This window comes from Mesoplodon bidens, assembly GCF_964165515.1.
Source record: "Mesoplodon bidens genome assembly, chromosome: 1".
Lineage (NCBI taxonomy): Eukaryota > Metazoa > Chordata > Mammalia > Artiodactyla > Ziphiidae > Mesoplodon > Mesoplodon bidens.
In genome coordinates, this window is record NC_138176.1 from 213,096,292 (window position 1) to 213,121,100 (window position 24,809).

General features: G+C 38.6%; 1 protein-coding gene across 8 annotated transcripts in view; it reads right to left on the bottom strand.

The window, feature by feature from the left end:
- The window catches only part of TRMT10A (tRNA methyltransferase 10A), a 35,711-nt gene extending 13,698 nt beyond the window's left edge, over positions 1–22,013 (bottom strand). Inside the window, exons 1-4 of one of the 8 annotated variants that reach the window (XM_081224588.1) lie at positions 21,326–21,657; positions 16,758–16,831; positions 16,328–16,524; positions 12,862–13,024 (exon numbers count right to left, since the gene is read on the bottom strand). In XM_081224588.1, coding sequence (XP_081080714.1) covers positions 12,862–13,024; positions 16,328–16,512 — 348 coding nt within the window. In that variant the 5' untranslated portion in view covers positions 16,513–16,524; positions 16,758–16,831; positions 21,326–21,657. The other 7 variants (XM_081224590.1, XM_081224589.1, XM_081224593.1 and 4 more) reach the window with 7 other exon arrangements.
- Positions 22,014–24,809: the final 2,796 nt, after the last annotated feature.

Here is a 24,809-nt window from a genome sequence, read left to right on the forward strand (position 1 = left end):
AATACTCTATAAGTGACCCATTATTTCACATTTTGTAGCCACTTAAAATGCAAGTTCAGGAAAACTTTCACTCTTCTTAAGAGACAGAAAAAGAACTCTCTTAGAGTCATGCTATTACAATTTTTATAACTATCAAAGGTTATAAACATATTCCTTTTAGTAGCATTGTTTAAACAACCAGGTTTCTCAAACTATTAAATAAGAAATAATTCTATTAAGCCAATCATATTTCTAATTTTCTTCCTTTTGATTAGGATAAATAACAAACTCCCCACAGCTCTTTATGATTAATATGCAGTTACTGAGTTTCATAATCTCTTATGGTATCTGTCTTTCCCTCTGTCTATACATATACATATAAATAAAAGCAACTTATTAGCTACTTTAATTTAGGGTCACAGATTTTGAAAAACTTAATTTTAAGATGCATTTTAGAGCTGGTTTGGTGGTGCTGAATTCCCTTATCTTTTGCTTGTCTATAAAGCATTTGATTTCTCCATCTAATACGAATGAGAGCGTTGCTGGGTGGAGTACACATTCCTGCACACTAACAACAGAAGATCAGAAAGAGAAATCAAGGAAACAATCCCATTTACCATCACATCAAAAAGAATAAAAATACTTAGGAATACCTAAGGAGGCAAAAGATCTGTACTCAGAAAACTGTAAGATACCGATGAGAGAGGGGAAAGATGGCGGAAGAGTAAGACGCGGAGATCACCCTCCTCCCCACAGACACATCAGAAATATATCTACACGTGGAACAACTCCTACAGAACACCTACTGAACACTGGCAGAAGACCTCAGACCTCCCAAAAGGCAAGAAACTCTCCACGTACCTGGGTAGGGCAAAAGAAAAAAGAAAAAACAGAGACAAAAGAATAGGGATGGGACCTGCACCCGTGGGAGGGAGCCTTGAAGGAGGAAAGGTTTCCACATGCTAGGAAGCCCCTTCGCGGGTGGAGACTGCGGTTGGCGGAGAGGGGGAGCTTCAGAGCCTCGGAGGAGAGCACAGCAAAAGGGATGCGGAGGGCACAGCGGAGAGATTCCCACACAGAGGATCGGTGCTGACCAGCACTCACCAGCCCGAGATGCTTGTCTGCTCACCCGCCGGGGCGGGGCGGGGCTGGGAGCTGAGGCTCTGGCTTCGGTCAGAGCGCAGGGAGAGGACTGGGGTTGGCGGCGTGAACACAGCCTGAAGGGGTGAAAAAGTCTGGAGCTGCCGAAGAGGCAAGAGACTTTTTCTTGCCTCTGTTTCCTGGTGCGCGAGGAGAGGGGATTAAGAGTGCTTGCTTAAAGGAGCTCCAGAGACGGGTGCGAGCCACGGCTAACAGCGCGGACCCCAGAGACAGGCATGGGATGCTAAGGCTGCTGCTGCCGCCACCAAGAAGCCTGTGAGCAAGCGCAGGTCACTATCCACACCTCCCCTCCCGGGAGCCTGTGCAGCCTGCCGCTGCCAGGGTCCCGGGATCCAGGGACAACTTCCCCGAGAGAACGCACGGCGCGCCTCAGGCTGGTGCAACGTCACGCCGGCCTCTGCTGCTGCAGGCTCACCCCGCACTCCGTACTCGTCCCTCCCCACGGCCTGGGTGAGCCAGAGTCCCCGAAGCAGCTGCTCCTTTAACCCCGTCCTGTCTGAGCAAAGGATAGATGCCCTCCAGTGACCTACATGCAGAGGCGGGGCCAAATCTAAAGCTGAACCCCGGGAGCCGTGCGAACAAAGAAGAGAAACGGAAATCTCTCCCAGCAGACTCAGGAGCAGCGGATTAAATCTCCACAATCAACTTGATGTACCCTGCATCTGTGGAATACCTGAATAGACAATGAATCATCCCAAATTGAGGAGGTGGACTTTGAGAGCAAGATTTCTTATTTGTTCCCCTTATCCTCTTTTTCTAAGTGTGTATGTATATGCTTCTGTGTGAGATTTTGTCTGTATAGCTTTGCTTTCACCATTTGTCCTAGGGTTCTATCCGTCCGTTTTTTTTCTTTTTTACTTAAAAAATTTTTTTTTCTTAATAATTTTTTATTTTAATAACTTTATTTTATTTTACCTTCCTTTATTTTCTTTTTATTTTTTTATTTTTTTATTTTTTTTAATTTAAAAAACACTCCTCATCGCGGTGCGCGGGCCACTCACTGTCGCGGCCTCTCTTGTTGCGGAGCACAAGCTCCAGATGCGCAGGCTCAGTAGTTGTGGCTCACAGGCCTAGTTGCTCTGCAGCATGTGGGATCTTCCCAGACCAGGGCTCGAACCCGTGTCCCCTGCGCTGGCAGGCAGATTCTCAACCACTGCGCCACCAGGGAAGCCGGACCTTCCTTTATTTTCTTTTCTTTTATTCTCTTTCTTTCTTTCTACGTTTTCTCCCTTTTATTCTGAGCTGTGTGGATGAAAGGCTCTTGGTGCTGAAGCCAAGAGTCAGGGCTGTGCCTCTGACGTGGGAGAGCCAACTTCAGGACACTGTTCCACAAGGGACCACCCAGCTCCACATAATATCAAAGGGCGAAAATCTCCAAGAGATCTCCATTTCAACACCAACACCCAGCTCCACTCAACAACAAGCAAGCTACAGTGCTGGACAACCTATGCCAAACAACTAGCAAGACAGGAACACAACGCTACCCATTAGCAGAGAGGCTGCCTAAAATCATAATAAGTCCACAGACACCCCAAAACACACGACCAGACATGAACCTTCCTACCAGAAAGACAAGATCCAGCCTCATCCACCAGAACGCAGGCAATAGTCCCCTCCACCAGGAAGCCTACACAACACACTGAACCAACTTTAGCCACTGGGGACAGACACCAAAAACAACGGGAACTACGAACATGCAGCCTGCAAAAAGGAGACCCCAAACACAGTAAGATAAGCAAAATGAGAAGACAGAAAAACACACAGCAGATGAAGGAGCAAGATAAAAACCCACCAGACCTAACAAATGAAGAGGAAGTAGGCAGTCAACATGAAAAAGAATTCAGAATAATGATAGTAAAGATGATCCAAAATCTTGGAAATAGAATAGAGAAAATGCAAGAAACATTTAACAAGGACCTAGAAGAACTAAAGATGAAACAAGCAATGATGAACAACACAATAAATGAAATTAAAAATACTCTAGAAGGGATCAATAGCAGAATAACTGAGGCAGAAGAATGGATAAGTGACCTGGAAGATAAAGTAGTGGAAATAACTACTGCAGAGCAGAATAAAAAAAAAAAGAATGAAAAGAACTGAGGACAGTCTCAGAGACCTCTGAGACAACATTAAACGCACCAACATTCAGATTATAGAGGTTCCAGAAGAAGAAGAGAAAAAGAAAGGGACTGAGAAAATATTTGAAGAGACTATAGTTGAAAAATTCCCTAATATGGGAAAGGAAATAGTTAATCAAGTCCAGGAAGCACAGAGAGTGCCATACAGGAAAATCCAAGGAGAAACACGCCAAGAAACATATTAAACAAACTGTCAAAAATTAAATACAAAGAAAACATATTAAAAGCAGCAAGGGAAAAATAACACACAAGGGAATCCCCATAAGGTTAACAGCTGATCCTTCTGCAGAAACTCTGCAAGCCAGAAGGGAGTGGCAAGACATATTTAAAGTGATGAAGGAGAAAAACCTACAACCAAGATTACTCTACCCAGCAAGGATCTCATTCAGATTTGATGGAGAAATTAAAACCTTTACAGACAAGCAAAGGCTGAGAAAGTTCAGCACCACCAAACCAGCTTTACAACAAATGCTAAAGGATCTTCTCTAGGCAAGAAACACAAGAAAAGACCTATAATAACAAACACAAAAGAATTAAGAAAATGGGAATAGGAACATACATATCGATAATTACCTTAAATGTAAATGGATTAAATGCTCCCACCAAAAGACACAGACTGGCTGAATGGATACAAAAACAAGACCCATATATATGCTGTCTACAAGAGACCCACTTCAGACCTAGGGACACATACAGACTGAAAGTGAGGGGATGGAAAAAGATATTCCATGCAAATGGAAACCAAAAGCAAGCTGGAGTAGCAATTCTCATATCAGACAAAACAGACTTTAAAATAAAGATGATTAGAAGAGACAAAGAAGGACACTACATAATGATCAAGGGATGGATCCAAGAAGAAGATATAACAATTGTAAATATTTATGCACCCAACATAGGAGCAGCTCAATACATAAGGCAAATGCTAACAGCCATAAAAGGGTATATCGACAGTAACACATACATAGTAGGGGACTTTAACAGCCCACTTTCACCAATGGACAGATCATCCAAAATCAAAATGAATAAGGAAACATAAGCTTTAAATTATACATTAAAGAAGATGGACTTATTTCATATTTATAGGACATTCCATCCCAAAACAACAGAATACACATTTTTCGCAAGTGCTCATGGAACATTCTCCAGGCTAGATCATATCTTGGGTCACAAATCAAGCCTCAGTAAATTTAAGAAAATTGAAATTGTTTCAAGTATCTTTTCCGACCACAATGCTATGAGACTAGATATCAATTACAGGAAAATATCTGTAAAAAATACAAACACATGGAGGCTAAACAATACACTACTTAATAACGAAGTGATCACTGAAGAAATCAAAGAGGAAATCAAAAAATACCTAGAAACAAATGACAATGGAGACACGATGACCCAAAACCTATGAGATGCAGCAAAAGCAGTTCTAAGAGGGAAGTTTATAGCAATACAATCCTACCTTAAGAAACAGGAAACATCTCGAATAAACAACCTAACCTTGCACCTAAAGCAATTAGAGAAAGAAGAACAGAAAAAACCCCAAAGTTAGCAGAAGGAAAGAAATCATAAAGATCAGATCAGAAATAAATGAAAAAGAAATGAAGGAAATGATAGCAAAGATCAATAAAACTAAAAGCTGGTTCTTTAAGAAGATAAAATTGATAAACCATTAGCCAGACTCATCAAGAAAAAAAGGGAGAAGACTCAAATCAATAGAATTAGAAATGAAAAAGAAGAAGTAACAACTGACACTGCAGAAATGCAAAAGATCATGAGAGATTACTACAAGCAACTCTATGCCAGTAAAATGGACAACCTGGAAGAAATGGACAAATTCTTAGAAATGCACAACCTGCCAAGACTGAATCAGGAAGAAATAGAAAATATGAACAGACCAATCACAAGCACTGAAATTGAAACTGTGATTAAAAATCTTCCAACAAACAAAAGCCCAGGACCAGATGGCTTCACAGTCGAATTCTATCAAACATTTAGAGAAGAGCTAACACCTATCCTTCTCAAACTCTTCCAAAATATAGCAGAGGGAAGAACACTCCCAAACTCATTCTACGAGGCCACCATCACCCTGATACCAAAACCAGACAAGGATGTCACAAAGAAAGAAAACTACAGGCCAATATCACTGATGAACATAGATGCAAAAAAGCTCAACAAAATACTAGCAAACAGAATCCAACAGCACATTAAAAGGATCATACACCATGATCAAGTGGGGTTTATTCCAGGAATGCAAGGATTCTTCAATATATGCAAATCAATCAATGTGATACACCATATTAACAAACTGAAGGAAAAAACCATATCATCATCTCAATAGATGCAGAGAAAGCTTTCAACAAAATTCAACACCCATTTATGATAAAAACCCTCCAGAAAGTAGGCAGACGGAATTTACCTCAACATAATAGAGGCCATATATGACAAACCCACAGCCCACATTGTCCTCAATGATGAAAAACTGAAAGCATTTCCACAAGATCAGGAACAAGACAAGGTTGCCCACTCACCACTCTTATTCAACATAGTTTTGGGAGTTTTAGCCACAGCAATCAGAGAAAAAAAGGAAATAAAAGGAATCCAAATCGGAAAAGAAGAAGTAAAGCTGTCACTGTTTGCAGATGACATGATACTATACATAGAGAATCCTAAAGATGCTACCAGAAAACTACTAGAGTAGAGCTAATCAATGAATTTGGTAAAGTAGCAGGATACAAAATTAATGCACAGAAATCTCTGGCATTCCTGTACACTAATGATGAAAAATCTGAAAATGAAATCAAGAAAACACTCCCATTTACCATTGCAACAAAAAGAATAAGATATCTAGGAATAAACCTACCTAAGAAGACAAAAGACCTGAATGCAGAAAACTGTAAGACACTGATGAAAGAAATTAAAGATGATACAAATAGATGGAGAGATATGCCATGTTCTTGGATTGGAAGAATCAACATTGTGAAAATGACTCTACTACCCAGAGCAATCTACAGATTCAATGCAATCCCTATCAAACTACCACTGGCATTTTTCACAGAACTGGAACAAAACATTTCACAATTTGTATGGAAACACAAAAGACCCCGAATAGCCAAAGCAATCTTGAGAACGAAAAATGGAGCTGGAGGAGTGAGGCTTCCTGACTTCAGACTATACTACAAAGCTACAGTAATCAAGACAGTATCGTACTGGCACAAAAACAGAAATATAGATCAATGGAACAGGATAGAAAGCCCAGAGATAAACCCACGTACATATGGTCACCTTATCTTTGATAAAGGAGGCAGGAATGTACAGTGGAGAAAGGACAGCCTCTTCAATAAGTGGTGCTGGGAAAACTGGACAGGTACATGTTAAAGTATGAGATTAGATCACTCCCTAACACCATACACAAAAATAAGCTCAAAATGGATGAAAGACCTAAATGTAAGGCCAGAAACTATTAAACTCTTAGAGGAAAACATAGGCAGAACACTCTATGACATAAATCACAGCAAGATTCTTTTTGACCCACCTCCTAGAGAAATGGAAATAAAAACAAAAATAAACAAATGGGACCTAATGAAACTTCAGAGCTTTTGCACAGCAAAGGAAACCATAAATAAGATGAAAAGACAACCCTCAGAATGGGAGAAAATATTTGCAAATGAAGCAACTGACAAAGGATTAATCTCCAAAATTTACAAGCAGCTCTTGCAGCTCAATAACAAAAAACAAACAACCCAATCCAAAAATGGGCAGAAGACCTAAATAGACATTTCTCCACAGAAGATATACAGACTGCCAACAAACACATGAAAGAATGCTGAACATCATTAATCATTAGAGAAATGCAAATCAAAACTACAATGAGATATCATCTCACACCAGTCAGAATGGCCATCATCAAAAAATCTAGAAACAATCAGTGCTGGAGAGGGTGTGGGGAAAAGGGAACACTCTTGCACTGCTGGTGGGAATGTGAATTGGTACAGCCACTATGGAGAACAGTATGGAGGTTCCTTAAAAAACTAAAAATAGAGCTATCATATGATCCAGCAATCCCATTCCTGGGCATATATCTGGAGAAAACCATAATTCAAAAAGATACATGCACCCCAATGTTCATTGCAGCACTACTTACAATAGCCAGGACATGGAAGCAAGCTAAATGTCCACTGACAGAGGAATGAATAAAGAAAATGTGGTACATATATACAATAAAATAATACTGAGCCATAAAAAAGAATAAAATAATGCCATTTGCAGCAACATGGATGCACCTAGAGTTTGTCATACTGAGTGAAGTAAGTCACACAGAGAAAGATAAATATCATATGATATCGCTTATATGTGGAATCTAAAAAAAGGGTACAAATGAACTTATCTACAAAACACAAATAGAGTTACAGATGTAGAAAACAAACTTATGGTTACCAGAGGGTAAGGTGGGGGAGGGATAAGTTGGAAGACTGAGACTGACATATACACACTACTATACATAAAATAGATAACTAATAAAGATGAACTGTATAGCACAGAGAGCTGTAGTCAATACTGTGTAATGGCTTATATGGGAAAGGAATCTGAAAAAGAGTGAATGTATGTATATGTATAACTGATTTACTTTGCTGTACTCCCAAAACTAACACAACATTATAAATCAACTATACTCCAACAAAATTTTTTTTTAAAAAGATGCATTTTAGAGGGCTCCAATCAAGATTGCAGAATAGAAGGACATAGAGCTCATCTCCTCCCACAAATACATCAAAAATACGTCTACATGTGGAACAATTCTCACAGAATACCTGCTGAACACCGGCAGATCTCAGACACCCAAAACTGCAGGAAAGATCTCCATGTAACTGGGTAGGATGAAAGAAAAAAAAGGAATCGGGACAAGACTTGAGCCCCTGGGTGGGAACAGTGAAAGAGGAAAGGTTCCTGCACCCTGGGAAGCCCCTTCACTGGCAGGGAGATCAACTGGGACAGAAAGGGAGCTTCAGAGGCTTGGAGGAGAGTGCAGCAGCTGGTTTGCAGCAGGCAGAACAGACGGAGACCTGCACGAATGGTCCCTGCCACCACCCTGCACTCCCCAGTCTGAGATCTGCTTTTGTTTTTGTGTACGGTGGCTGGGTGCTAAAGCTCGGGCTTCAGAGGACAGACGCAGGGAGAGGACTGGGGTTGGCTGCACGGAGACAGCCTGAAGGGGCTGGACTGTGGCCCGGGCCTGCCACAGAAGTGAAGCACCATTGTTAAGGGGTGCACAAAGGGAAGGGCAGGGCCCGCCATAGCAGCCTCACTCTTGGCGCACTCACAGCAGGTGTGCTGCTGCCACTGAAACCCCACTGTTAAGGGGCAGTGCCTGCCAACGCTGCTTCTTTCTCAGTGAGCTCTCAGCAGGCTCAGTGCTGCCTCTACGAGCTCTGGGAGCATGCAAGTGCCAGCGAGTTGCCCACACACAGAGGCGGGGCTGAAATCAGAGCTGATCCCCAGGGGCCGTGTGACTTAGGAAGCAGGGCTGATATCTGAGTCCTCTCCCTGTGGCTGTGTGATCTGTGGGTTTAGGCCACTGCTGCCAGCTTTGTAAACTCAGTTCCTGCGGAACATCCAAGTGGGCTACAGGTGCTCCCTTGGCTGGGGTGGGTCTGGCCTTAGCAGCTCTGGGCTTTGTGGGTGTGTGCATATGGAGTTGGGCCGGGGTCTGGGCTCCATCCGTAGCTCCCACGGCAGGTTCAGGTGTGCAACTACTGCAGTCCTGGTACCTGACTTCAGTGGATCTGCACCAGCGGATCTGCGCTGGTGGCTTTGTGAACCCAGCACCTGAGGAACAACGGGGCCAACGGCCTGCATTCCCATGGTTGAGGTGAGGCTGAGGGCAGTGCCAACAATAGTGTACTTTGTGAGCCTGCACAACAGGTGACAGATGACACAACAGAGCACACTTCTCAGCGGACAGCTCTGGCAGAGGAATACTCAGTGGCTCCTCTCCCAGTGGGAGTGCTCCAATACTGCTTACCTCACACTACAGCTCAGAAATGGATCTGGGGGCTTCTACTCCAACAACTGGGGAACAGACCTTGCCTCCAATAGGGCTGTGACAACCACAGAGCAAAGAGGAGGCCCTGCTCAATATTCAGTGCAGGCTCTGGCCACCACAACCCCAGTCACACCCCCTATCGAGGAGACAATAGCAGGCATCCATAGAAAAAACAACTCTCTCACCAAAAATATTAAACCCATGCAGGCTACACAGGGACATTCCCATATAAAAATATTTCCAACTATTTAGGAAATAATTGTTTCTCCTAAACTCATAGAGTAAGAGAACTATAAGTAAAATGAAGAAAACAGAGGAACCACTCCCGATAAAAAGATCAAGAGATTGCCAGTCAAAGACAATGAAACAGACTCCTTCAGTCTAACAGACATCAAGTTCAAAAAGGAGATAATGAAAATACTGAAGAAAGTAAGAAAGGCTATTGACAGAAATGCAGATTACCAGGAAAAGGAACTAGAAAATATAAACAAGAGACAAGAAAAATTAGAAAATTCATTTGTTGAGACAAAAGCTGAGCTAAAGTCAACAAACAGCAAATTGAATAATGCAGAACAAATAAGCAATATGGAAGACAGACTAATGGAAATCACACAATCAGAACAGCAAACAGAAAGCCAAGTGAAAAAAATTAAAGCAATATAAGATGTATGGGGTAATATAAAGCATGCCAATCTAAAAAGCTATTTATGACAAACCCACAGCCATATAATACTCACTGGTGAAAAGCTGAAAGCCTTCCTGCTATAAACTGGAAGAAGACAAGGATGCCCACTCTCATCACTTCTATTCAACATAGTATTGGAAATCCTAGCCACAGCAATCAGACAAAAAAAATAAAAGGTATCCAAATTGGAAAGGAAGAGGTAAAATTGTCATTATATTCAGATGACATGATACTATATACAGAAAACCCTAAAGACTCCACACAAAAACTATTAGAACTGATAAATGAATTCAGCAAGGTAGCAGGATAAAGATTAACATACAGAAATCAGTTGCATTTCTTTACACTAACCATAAATTTCAGAAAGGGAATGTAAAAAAAGGATCCCTTTTAAAACTGCATCCAAAAAACAAAATACTTAGGAATAAACCTGACCAAGGAAGTAAAAAACTTATATGCTGAGAACTATAAAACATCAATAAAGGAAACTGAGGAAACTGAAGATGATTCAAAGAAATGGAAAGATATCCCATGCTCTTGGCTTGGAAGAATTAATATTGTTAAAATGGCTATACTACCCAAAGCAATCTACAGACTTAATGTGATCCCTATCAAATCACCCATGATATTTTTCACAGAACTAGAAAAAATAATCCTAAAATTTATATGGAACCATAAAAGATCCAGAATTTGCAAAGCAATCCTGAGGAAAAGAACAAAACTGGAAGCATAACCCTCCCAAGACTTCAGACAATACTACAAAACTACAGTAATCAAAACAGTGTGGTACTGGCACAAAAACAGACATATGGGTCACTGGAGCAGAATAGAGAGCCCAGAAATGAACCCATGCACCTATGGTCAATTAATCTTCAACAAAGGAGGCAAAAATATACAATGGGAAAATAAAGTCTTTTCACCAAGTGGTGTTGGGAAAGTTGTACAGCTGCATGTAAATCAGTGAAGTTAGAACACACCCTCACACCATACACAAAAATAAACTCAAAATGTCTTAGAGACTTAAATACAAAACATGACATCATAAAACTCTTAGAAGAGAATATAGGCAAAACATTCTGTGACATAAATTCTACCTATGTTTTCTTAGGTCAGTCTTCCAAGTCAATAGAAATAAAAGCAAAAATAAACAATTGGGACCTAATCAAACTTATAACCTTTTGCACAGCAAAGGATGCCATGAAGAAAATGAAAATACAATGTATGGACTGGGAGAAACTATTTGCAAATGATGCGACCAACCAGGGCTTAATTTCCAAAATAAAAAAAAAAGCTCATACACCTTAATATAAAAAAAAATAACCCAATCAAAAAATGGGCAGAAGACCTAAACAGACATTTCTCCAAAGACATACAGATGGCTAAAAAGCACATGAAAAGATGCTCAATATCACTAATTATTAGAGAAATGCAAATCAAAACTACAATGAGATATCAGCTCACATCAGTCAGAATGGCCATCATCAAAAAATCTACAAATAATAAATGCTGGACAGGGTGTGGAGAAAAGGGAACCCTCCTATACTGTTGGTGGGAATGTAAACTGGTACAGCCACTATGGAGAACAGTATGGAGGCTCCTCAAAAAACTAAAAATAGAGTTGCCATATGATCCAGCAGTCCCATTCCTGGGCATATATCCAGAGAAAACTATAATTCAAAACAAAACATGCACCCCTACGTTCAGAGCAGCACTATTTACAACAGCCAAGACACGGAAGCAACCTAAATGTCCATCAACAGGTGAACAGATAAAGAAGATGTGATATATTTATACAATGGAATACTACTTAGCCATAAAAAAGAATGAAATAATGCCATTTGCAGCAACATGGATGGACTTAGAGATTATCACACTAAGTGAAGTGAGTCAGAGAGAGAAAGACAAATACTGTATGATGTCACTTACATGTAGCATCTAAAAATATGACATAAATGAACTTATCCACGAAACAGAAACAGAAACAGACTCACAGACACAGAGAACAGACTTGTGGTTGCCAAATGGGAGGAGGGGTGGGGGAGAGATGGATTGGGAGTCTGGGATTAGCAGATGCAAACTATTATACATAGAATGGATAACAACAAGGTCCTACTGTATAGCACAGGGAATAATATTCAATATCCTGTAATAAACCATAATGGAAAAGAATATGAAAAAGAATATGTATAAATGTATAACTGAGTCACTTTACTGCCCAGCAGAAAGTAAGACAGCACTGTAAATCAACTATACTTCAATAAAAAAATTTTAAACACACACAAAAAAAGAACAAAATAGCCAAGAGGTGGAAGCAACACAAATGTCGATCGACACCAGATGAATGAATAAACAAAACGTGGTCTATACATACACTAGAATATTATTCTGCCTTAAAACATAAGGGAATTCTGACACACACTACAATGTGGGTGAACCTTGAAGACATAATGCTCAGTGAAATAAACCAGTCACAAAAGGACAAATACTGTAGGATTCCACTTACATAAGGTACACAGAGTAGTCAAATTCATAGAGACAGAAAGTAGAATGGTGGTGCCAAGGGCTGAGGGAGGGGGAATGGAAATGGTTGTTCACTCAGTGGGGATAGAATTTTAGTTTTTCAAGATGAAAAGACTTCTGGAGACTGGCTGCACAACAACATGAATGTAATTAGCACTACTGAACTGTCCACTTAAAAATGGTTAAGATGGTAAATCTTACATTACATGTATTTTACCACAATTAAAAGAAAAAAAAGATGCATTTTAGCACATAAAGTTATATCAAAGTCATATTACATATTAAAGCAAAAATTATTCAGCCTAGTTCAGTTACAGGATTTTTCTGACAATGATTCATGATACCTTTAATACCATCAAGCTATCAAAACTGCAGTCAATGATAAGGCGGAGTGGGCTGTAAACAACATCTCTTCGAATACGTTTTCTGTCACTTCCTTCTGAGTTTGATTCCAGTTGACACTGTCGCTCTAATTGCTTTCTCTTGCGTTTTTCCTTCCGCTTTTGTCTAAAATTAGTAATTGAAAATAACTTTTCATTATTTGTATATTCATACATTTACAATACTTTTCTAAATAGACAAAGAAACAATTACTTTTTAAAATTAGCAGACTAAACCATAACAAAATTGCCACTTCCATGGATCAAAAATTGTCAGACATCAGCAATTTTATATAATCTATCTAAAAGCTTTACATAATAAATGAGTTTGCAAAAACAGTATAGTACTTTTTACACAAATTTGAACTATACTAATAATTTTATTTACTATTGTTAGCACGTTAGACGTACTTACAAAACTTTTAAAATACTGAGTTTGAGAGTTATGATAAATTTTACTTTTATCATTCTTCTCCTACATGATTTTTGAGTTACATTTATAACCATATAAAAAAAGTAAAATTTTTATTCAACATAGTTTTGGAAGTCCAAGCCACAGCAGGCAGAAAGAAAAAGAAAGAAATAAAAGGAATCCAAATTGGAAAAGAACAAGTAAAACTGTCACTCTTTGCAGATGACGTAATTCTGTATACATAGAAAATCCTAAAGTGCTACCAGAAAACTACTAGAGCTCAACAATGAATTCTGTAAAGTTGCAGGATACAAAATTAATACACAGAAATCTGTTGCATTTCTATACACTAAAAATGAAATATCAGAAAGAGAAATTAAGGAAACAATCCCATTTACCATCTCATCAAAAAGCATAAAATACCTAGGAATAAACCTGCCTAAGGAGGCAAAAGACCTGTACTCTGAAAACTCTAAGACGTTGATGAAAGAAACTGAAGATGACACAAACAGATGCAAAGATACCTCATTCTTGGACTGGAAGAATCAATATTGTTAAAATGACTATACTACCCAAGCAATCTACAGGCTCAGTGCAATCCTTACCAAATTATCAATGGCATTTTTCACAGAACTAGAAAAAAATTATTTTAATTTGTATGGAAACACAAAAGACCCTGAATAGCCACAATAATCTTGAGAAAAAAGAATGAAGCTGGAGGAATCATCCTCCCTGACTTCAGACTATACTACAAAACTACAGTCATGAAAACAGTATGGTACTGGCACAAAAACAAAAATATAGATTAATGGAACAGGATAGAAAGTCCAGAGATAAACCCATGCACCTATGGTCACCTAATCTATGACAAAGATGGCAAGAATATACAATGGAGGGCTTCCCTGGTGGCGCAGTGGTTGAGAGTCCACCTGCCGATGCAGGAGACATGGGTTCGTGCCCCGGTCTGGGAAGATCCCACATGCCACGGAGCAACTGGGCCCATGAGCCATGGCCGCCGAGCCTGCGCATCCGGATCCTGTGCTCCGCAACGGGAGAGGCCACAACAGTGAGAGGCCCGCATACCGCAAAAAAAAAAAAAGAATATCCAATGGAGAAAAGATGGTCTCTTCAATAAGTGGTGCTGGGAAAACTGGACAGCTACATGGAAAAGAATGAAATTAGAACATTCTCTAACAGCATATACAAAAATAAATTCAAAATAGATTAAATACCTAAATGTAAGGCCAGATACTATAAAACTCCCAGAGGAAAATATAGGCAAAACACTCTTTGATATAAATAGAAGGAATATTTTTTTGGATCCATCTCCTCAAGTAATGGAAATAAAAACAAAAATAAACAAATGTTACCTAACTTTTGCACAGCAAAGGAAACCATCAACAAAATAAAAAGACAACTTATGGAGTGGGAGAAAATATTTTCAAATGATGCAACTGACAAGGGTTTAATTTCCAAAATAAACAAAAAGCTCATACAACTTAATATCAAAAAAACCAAACAACCCAATCAAAAAATGGACAGAAGACCTAAATAGACACTTCTCCAAAGAAGACACACAGATGGCCAAGAGGCACAGGAAAAGAAGCTCAGTACCACCAATTATTAGAGAAATGCAAATCAAAACCACAATGAGGTATCACCCTACACCAGTTAGAATGGCCATCATTAAGAAGTCTACAAAAACAAAAAAAGCTGGAGAGGGTGTGGAGAAAAGGAAACTCTCTTACACTGTTGGTGGGAATGTAAATTGGTGCAGCTACTATGGAAAACAGTATGGAGGTTCCTTAAAAAACTAAAAACAGAGTTACCATATGGTCCAGCGATCCCATTCCTGGGCACATATCCGGAGGAAACTCTAATTCGAAAAGAGACATGCACCTCAATGTTCATAGCAGCACTATTTACAATAGCCAAGACACAGAAGCAACCTAAATGTTCATCGACAGATGAATGGATAAAGAAGATGTGATATATATATACAATGGAATATTACTCAGCTATAAACAAGAATGAAATATTGCCATTTGCAGCAACATGGATGGACCTAGAGATTATGATATTAAGTGAAGTGAGTCAGAGAAAGGTAAATATCTTATGATATTAGTTATATGTGGAATCTAAAAAAATGATATAAATGAACTTATTTACAAAACAGAAGTAGACTCAGAGACATAGAAAACAAACTTATGGTTATGAGAGTGGATAGCAGGGGAGTGGGGAGATAAATTAGGAATTTGGGATTAACATATACATACTACCTATGTATAAAATAAACAAGGACCTACTGTATAGCGTAGGGAACTATATTCTATGTCTTGAAATAACCTATAATGGAAAAGAATCTGAAAAAGAATATATATACATGTATATACTTATACATGTATATATATAACTGAATCACTTTGCTGTATACCTGAAGCTAACACAACATTGTAAATTACTATACCTCAATAAAATAAAATGGTTTTTTAAAAACTATTCCCATTTAAAAGTAAAATTGTTTGTAAAAAAAAGTCATATTTTTTTCTCTCATCTGCATCAACAATATTTTCTTCTAGTAAATTTTGTCTTTATACAGTGACAGCTTCAGCCTAACTGCTCTCACCAAAACTTGCAATAGTTCTTCTAGCAAAATCAATGTTAGGCCCAAATTTGATCTTTCTGAGTTGGTTATTTTTGTTCCATATCTAGGACATGGATGCTAACTATATCCCTTTTGTAAATCAGTTATTTTAGAAATTGTGCTGCTACTCACAATAGGTTCTGGGTGAGAAAAGTGTACAGTGTAAATTCATCAACACTGCTAAAAAAATAAAACACATAGAGTTTTAGTAGCCAATTGACAATGTTAGCTAACAATATGTAGAGCCCGAATTTTAATTAACACAATTATTTTTAATATGTCAAAGGGCTACTGCAAGGTCCAACATTCCAATAGGGGTATACTGGAATATACCCCCGTGAATAGGGGTAGAATACATGCATTTTGATACATACTTGCGGAGTTCTCTTTGTTCTTCCCATTGTTTCTGTTTCATTAGCTTCTTCATTTGCCGTTTAGATATTGGTTCAAACCCTTCACCTAATCCTGGTTTCTGATTCTCCTCTTGGTCTTCATTTAAGTCTTGCTTTCTTTCAACATTAGAAGTCTCACTAAATGCTGGCAATATTTCAGATGACATTATTTGATGCCTCTGAAAAATTGAAAAGCAACTTTGACATGAACAGATGACTTACAAACACAAAAAAAAGTAAAAAAAAAAAAAGACTGAAGGCTGTGATTAAAATTAAACCATATTAGTAATGAATAAAAATGCAAATCTGGGCAATTAATTGTCATTTACTGGCAAAGATCATTTGATGAAATGGGATATTTTCATACAGTACTGGTGGCCATGGCACAATTTTTCCAGAAAATTACTCAGACCTATAATGTTTGAAGAGCTTCAAAATGGTGGTGATACTCTTTCACATAGTAATTTATATCCTTAGAATAAATTCCTGTAAATTAATTAGAAATACACACAAAGTTCATGCAAAAGGATATATGTACTGTTGTTATTTTTAACAATAAAAAATTAGAAACTACTTGAATGTCAGCAAATGGGGACTAAATATAAATTAAAGTTCATTGATAACACTGGCTTAGAATACTAAACAGCCAAGAAAAATTATGTTTCCCAAAATTATTTAATGATAAAGGGAAATGGTTATGTTAAATAAGAAAATCAAAGCAAAAAACAATACATAATGTCCAATTTTGTTTTTAAAAAATACATACACACGTTTTAATTCTGACCCACCCATGGCTTTCTGCATTTTTAAATTTTATATAATGAAAGTATAGTTTTATAAAAAAATATACTATTTTTTAAGAGATGGAAGACACCTTTTTGTACTTGTCTTTAATGCTGTCCATACAAGAAAAATATTACTTTCACTATCTGGGCGTACCCTCAACAATTGGGTTTTGACAACAGACATGCTATATATTTCTATCTTTTGGCCAGTGCAGAGAACAACTTTGGTTGCCCCCACCCCAATATATTTCATTGTAAATATGTAATTGTCAATTTTCCACTTAAGTCACAGCTGAAAAACAAAATATGTAAGTTGACTCTGTAATCAGCTGTGGAATACTTAGGGCCAACTCAAACATCTTTATTTGGATTTAAACACCCACATCTTCATATCCATTGCCTAGAACTGAACTTGCTTTCAGATTATGGAAAGGGCTAGAAATATGAGATATCTTTTCTCTTTAATTGATTCTTAACATCAAAGCTTAAGAATGTATGTTATTTATCCCTATCAAAGACTAAGCATGAAGCTTGCAAATGTTCTATTGGCCTTATAGAAAAATATATGATTCTTCCCTCTTACAGAGATAGCTAACAAGTCTGTGCAGAGAAGCTAACATCTAAAAGAAAAAAGAACAATCCCCACAATTCAGATAATGGAAGGAAAAAACCTTTGCAGAACATAATTTGAGCAGTGGTTTTATTATATGGTTCTTGCTTTCTTTAAAAGTGCAATGATATAACAGGACATATGGGGATAACCAAAGCAAACTTAGAAAGTTTACTGAATTTTGACTGAAAGACAAGAAATTCTAAGATGCATGCTTTAGGGGCTGAAGCAAAAGCCCTGGCATTTTACTAGGTCACAAAATTACTAAGAGGGGAAAAAAATCATTTAGTAATACAAGTAAGAATTCACAAGTTTTCCTTATGCCACCAACCAAACAGTTCTCCTTAGGGAGAACATCTCCTAGAAATGACAACTCAACTTTGACTCTACACTGGAAACTCCATTGGGTAAGGGATAAGTCTGATTTTGCCCAACATTATATTGTCAATACTAATACAGTGCTTGGCACTTCGTAGATGCTTATTATACATTGGTAGAATAAACAAATGAGTGAATATGATATTACAAAGGACTTTTTAAAGTAATGAAAATAGAGCAAACATTAATTCTTATTATGCTTAATAAAAAATGTATTACCTAATTTACTCTTTATAAAAACCCTATGAAGTAGATAGTACATACCTACTTTGCAAAGGAAGAGGTACAAAGGTTAAATAACGTGCCCAAAGTTAGAAAGCTATTAAATAATTCCTAAGAAACAAGGCACCTAGAGCAAATGTCACACAAAGTAGGTCCTCAAAATACTTGAATGAATAGACAAATGAAGTGATGGAGCTAAGATTCCAACCCACATCAAACTCTACCACCTCCCAGAAATCCAAAGTCTTATTTAGAAAATGAGGGTTTCCAAAGAATGTTAAAGAGCTGTGTTGCTTTAACCCTGCTGTTGGAGGGCTCTGAAAAGACCCGTGGCACTGAAACATAAGGAGAAAAAAATAGCTCCAGTTCTATTCTTATGCCTCTGTACCAAAAAAATTGGGACAGACTTCCTAGAGATCATTGCCAAAAGTTCATGTTTTGATGCACCCTGCCTCCCAATCTTGAAATACATGACATCAGTAGATAAACTATAAAAAGGGGAAACAAAAAAGGTACAGCCTCTCTCAAAATCCAGGTTAAGAACTGGGTCTTCTGTGTAAAGGCAGCTAGTTTTCCTAGCTTTAAAGTAAAGAGAAGAAGAATAATACAAGACTGAGGGTGGGAGAAAGATGGGAGACAGTTTAAGGTGAACCCTTAAACTAGTGTTAGGGGTGGGGCTCCTCTTCCCATGAAAAAAGCCTGAAAACAGGTAAAATTATAGACTATAGCTTATACAAAACTGACTACTTGGGGGAAATCTGAAGGAAACAAGACACAGCCTCTTGGCTACAACCTGGGTCCAGCATGAGGTGACATATGAACTTATATTATTACATGATTAGAATTCTGAACCACATATATAAGCTCTGCTGTGGGCTGAAGCACTGAAAAGGGTCATGGGTGGGAGAAACCACAAAATCAGTAGTTTGGAGAGGGAAGTTATAATTCCATTCAAGATGAGTCTGCAAAGCAAAATTACAAAAAGACAGAAATGATGAAAAAAAACCCCAGCTAAATCAACAAGAAGGAGATAAATTCACTCTATAAAAATTGAATAGAGCAATGTGAAAATGACTTTAAAATAAGTTTGGTTGAAATCTTTCAGAGCTCATGAAGAGTAATAACCATAAAAACAAAACAGGTAATTGGGACACAAAAGCAGGCATAAAAATAGGAAAACAAGAATGTGTAAAAAAGAACCAATTTGGAAACCAGGAAATGAAGATATAAAAATTTCAACATATGAGACAAACTCCAGATTACCTGGAGTCCAAGAGGTAATTGATGAATTAGAAGACATTCTCAGAATCTAACTCAGAATTCAGACAGAAAAATAGAACGAAAAAATAGTATGTCCGAGCATTTAGATACAAATAACAGGATGAGAGAACTACAGGCCAAAAAGGTAACTGAGGGTAAATGTATAACCTTGAGTGCATTCGCTAATTTTTTTTTAATCTGGAAAATAAGGTTAGCATTCAATTTAAGGAACAGGAGACAGGAGAAACACAGTAAGCCTGAAAAGATCAGAAGAAAAAATTTAACTATATATTGTGACCCCTAGGATCACTTTTATTTCCTTTCCATAGATAGTACGTTAATAAAAATGGGCAATGAATGTATTCAAAACAATACAGGGTGGAGAAAACATAAGCTAAACCTGCCCATTAAGCTAAATGTGCAAACGTAAAGGCACAATTAAAATTCAGAGGAAACAAATTGCTTTCTTCATGAAACAGTGATTAATATTCTAAGAGAGAATATTTCTATTATCAGTGGCATTTTTTGCTAGTTCTCTACTCTGTTCCAAACTGCAAGTGTTGATTCGCTTTATCATGTGAAAATTTTAGAAAAGTATAGCAATGTTTTACAGCTCATGCACACCAGGGGGAGCTTTCGCCTTTCCTATCTAAGAAGTCTAAGTTAAATCTAATTTGCTTATCATTCATACTAATGTTTTTAAACAGCCTATCAAATACAAAAGGTCATGAGCTAGTCAACATTATTATCACTATTATTTTTAAAGTTATTCCCAATTAAGAAAATGCACTGTAGTAAGAGAATTTTTTTTAAGCTTTGAATAAGCTAGTTACATTGCACATTGCACAACAAAAATGATGCTAGCTTGAGATCCTATAAATTATTGCTTGCAGCATACTTTACAAAGATACGTACCAACTCCTACTGCCTACAACATACAATAAGCATTTCACTATGTACTAGCTTGTTTGGATTAACCTGTTAAGCAAAATATAAACTCCATGGAGTTTTGCATTCCTCCCTCACATGCAGTGATACTCACAGCTCAGTTTCATTCATTCACCACGTTCAACAAATTTTGTAGCAATTATAGAAATAATTGCGTGAAATTTAGTTTACCGGGGCATTGAATTTAAAAAAAAATGTTTCATTTAGTTGCAGATCCACGTTATCTGATGGTCTTATAAAATTAACAACTGGATAAGGATGACTAAGGCAATTTGGTATGGGATAAATACTTTAAAAAATAGTATCTCAATCGTCCTTGTATTCCCACTTCTTAGCACAACTGCCGGCAAGGTGGACATACATCATAATGAGTGACCGGCCAAAAGTTTAAAAAAAAAAAAAATTCATGGTTTTATTGATTGGGCTAAAGTCTTCATAATTTATGACACAGCCTCCCTTCCAGAAAGATCCAAATGAATGTCGAAATAACTGCAAAATGGTATTAAATGACCTGACGGTGATAGAGAAAGAATACCCTTCTTTAAACGCGCGGGCCAAATGTGCATAGCTCGGTTCAGCTATGAGGCCCATAGGCAGACGGCTGGGCTGGGCCGGGCTGGGGAGACGGGGCAAGATTTAAAACAAAGAAAAATAAAAGTGAGAAAGTCTTCTGTCGCTATCCTCTTTATATCTTTAGAAAAAGTCCCGAATTTTAACACAAAATATTTCAGTGAAATCCAGTAACACCACGGACTTTTAAAATCGTCCTCAGCTCACCACCGTGGGGCTGACAGCACCTGCAGCAACTTCGCCCTGGGCTCTCCCCACATTTCAGAGCGCTCAGCGACGTCAGCCCTCTTTGGAAAACTGAGGTAGGGCAGGTTTAAAGAGGCGAAGCGACTTGCTCCCGCTCTCTAGCCACCAAGTGGCAGAACCACAACTCGTTTTCAGGCCCTTCAAAGTCCAGATTTCCCTCTCCCTCATTCTTGGGAAGCGCACACCCTTCACAAGCTAGGGACCGCATCGATACCCCCAAGCAAACGTCGACAGCGACAGGCCCGACGCTGGTGGGCAGAGCCGCGCCCCACTCTTCTCTACAGGCCGCCCAAGCGCGGACGCATTCCAGAGGCGGGATTAAACTGTAGCCGACGAATCAAAAATCTGTTTGGCAAGGCGAGGGGGCGCTCTCTCTGACGTCACTTCCTTCGGAAGCTGGGTCTCGGCTGCTAATTCCAGTGTCCCACTCCCCTCTCCCTCGGAAGTCCTACTGCTAGTGGAAGGCGGCAGTGGCACGCGCTCCTTTTGCGCTTGGATTATATCAAAGGGTAGGCGAGCGATAGCCTCCATGCCAAGAGACTTACCGAACGGAGGAGTTGTCGGGGAACCTGAGAGCCCGCACAGAAAGCTTTTTGTAGTGGTCTTTACCACTCCAGAAGGTCCTCTTTCGGAAACTTCAACTCCCAGAGGCAGACACGGTAGCTACGCGTAGGAGGCTACGGAGGTTACGTCTTACGTCAGCTAACTGCGCCAACTCCGTACCCGCAGGGGGAGAAAGGGGCGGGAGTTTATGTGGGGCGGGGTCTGGAGTTAGGGTTTCTGGAGTGGGAGATAGTTGCTTGATGTCTGTTTTTCCACTTCAAGGCAAGGTTATATCTGCGGCATATATTCACTCGTATTTCTGTGGGGATGGCGGGGGATGTTAAGACATTCCTACTCTTAAAAATTACAAGTGCGAAATACTGATGAAGGGCTCTTAATTCTTCCGTGTTGGAGATGAAAGCATCTCTTGCCTAAACTATTTGTAACTAATACAGAAGAAGGTTGTTAGTAGCACATGATTTTACACAGCTCAAATGGAAAATTAAATTTTAAAAGTGAGTCAAACTCCCAATAAGATGCGTGTAAACCTGGAATGTTTAATCTTTTTCTTGCTTACAACCGCAAGTCTTACTCTCCATTCATTTCTTGAGCGGTTTTACATATGCTATTTTGCAAAACGTCAGGTGACATCTCATTGTTTATAATACCTGACCTTATGTAATCTTTTTGCTATATATAGATCAAGTCAACTGAGGGAGGGCTGAAACATAATCCGGTAGATTGTCATTTTCTATTTGTTTTTAATTTGGTCCTCCTTTGTTTTGTTTTATTTATTTATTTATTTTGGCCGCGCCTTGCTGCCTGTGGGAGCCTAGTTCCCCAACCAGGGATCGAACCCTCGGGCCCTGCAGTGGAAGGGCAGAGTCTTAGCCAGTGGACCACCGGGGAAGTCCCTGGTCGTACTTCTAAAAGGTGATTATCGAAGAATTCGAAGAGAAGAATGTTGTTTGACTCAATGAATAGAAGACTGCCATCTCAGTATGGAAAGAACTCTGAAGTAAATTATTCTTGATATTTGAAAACATTTTAACACGTTTAAAGGTTTCAGTGAATAGAAAATTAAATTCTGAATTTGAGTTTTCTTAAAGAATTGAAATTTCTCTAAATTTAGTTACAAAACGGAAGTCACTCTTGCTTTAAACCATCAAATTTTACTTGAAAAACTATGTCAGCTGTAACATGGTTGTAAGCCACGTCTGCTTCTTCATTATCTCCAGTCCAAAAGATCTTTTAACTAAGCATTGGCAGAGAAGTCTGGATCCATTTCTGATCTGTTAGTAGGGCATCTTTTTTCAGCTGCCTCCATATCAGGCCAACGAGTAAGCTGAGGTAGGATTAGTAATTGGATATGTAGCCCTTCACATGTAGGTCATTAAACTCAGGCTGGCCATAGTGATGTGCCAGAACTTTCAACAGCTGTTCAGTTGCCCCTCAGGGATCTGTTTTATGAATAATTATGTATATTTTTTCAGCGTTAATACCTGATATCCTTAGATATTTAAAACAAAAATTTTAAGTTACTTTAAAAACCCTCATATTGTAACAGTGGGGTCAATGTTTTCTTTTGACATAGCCATTTAACTTTATAATCATAGGGTGCGAAATTTAAAATGATTCTAGTGTCAATCCAAACCAAGCACCAAAACCAACAGTTTAACCAAAGATATAGAAAGCATTCAGAAAATATAGGAAGGTAAAAATCATAATATGAAATAATCTTATTTTCATTGATTTGTAAAATTCGTGTTTAATTTGACATATTCATTGAGTTCCATTTTTTGTTTGTTTTAGTACTGTTGATACAAAGATAACTAAATAATGATCTCTGTTCTTGAGGAATCCCTAGTCTAGTGGGAGAGCCAGTGTTAAAAATCATACAACATATAATGTACTTGAGATGCCTGTACATGGAAAGGAGCAACTAAATGTTCCTGGAGGTGGGGGACATAGTTTCAGAAATTGAATAATTTGCTCCATCTTGGAAAGTAAATAGGAGTTTTCCAGAGATCAAGAAGGGAAAATTTATATATTGGGAAATTAAATTAAATATTGGGAACAGTGAAAGCAAAGACATGTCATAGTTTGGTACATGACTGATAAGCTGTGGGTAGGATGAGAAAGAGAGAGGAAAGAATAACCCTAAGAGTTTTTCTAATTTGGACAACTGTAGGAATGTAATTCTGTTAACTGGGTCATTTGGAGAATAGTGGAAGAAAATTAGGTTGGAAAAATTAGTTTGGTTTTGAATATATGGGTTCTGAGGAGTCTGCAGAACATCTAAGAAGAAACAGATCTAGAAATTATCAGCCCATATTTAGTACTTTAAGCCAACACAAGAGGTTGAGATCAGAGATGCTAGACCATGGGTTACAAACCTATCATGTCAATTAGGACTAGAAGGTAAATGAGGAAAGCTATCAAGGAGAACAGTGCCACAAACCTGAGAGCATACTCTGTTTAATCAGGGTACAAGTTCCAAGTAGTAGGCCTAATGACATCAGATCTCAATTTTTTTTTTTTTTTTTTGTGGTATGCGGGCCTCTCACTGTTGTGGCCTCTCCCACTGCGGAGCACAGGCTCCAGATGTGCAGGCTCAGCGGCCATGGCTCACGGGCCTAGCTGCTCCGCGGCATGTGGAATCTTCCCGCACCGGGGCACGAACCCGTGTGCCCTGCATCGGCAGGCGGACTCTCAACCACTGTGCCACCAGGGAAGCCCGGATCTCAGTTTTTTTAACAGCAGCCGGAAATCTGGATTTTTACGTGAAATCTGATTTTTAAGTGTTGGCAACTATTTTGTTTGTTTTTAAGTACTGAGCAGGCTAAACAAAACATGTCTTGGACCACATTCAGACAATTGGCAGCCACTTTGTTAAATTGGA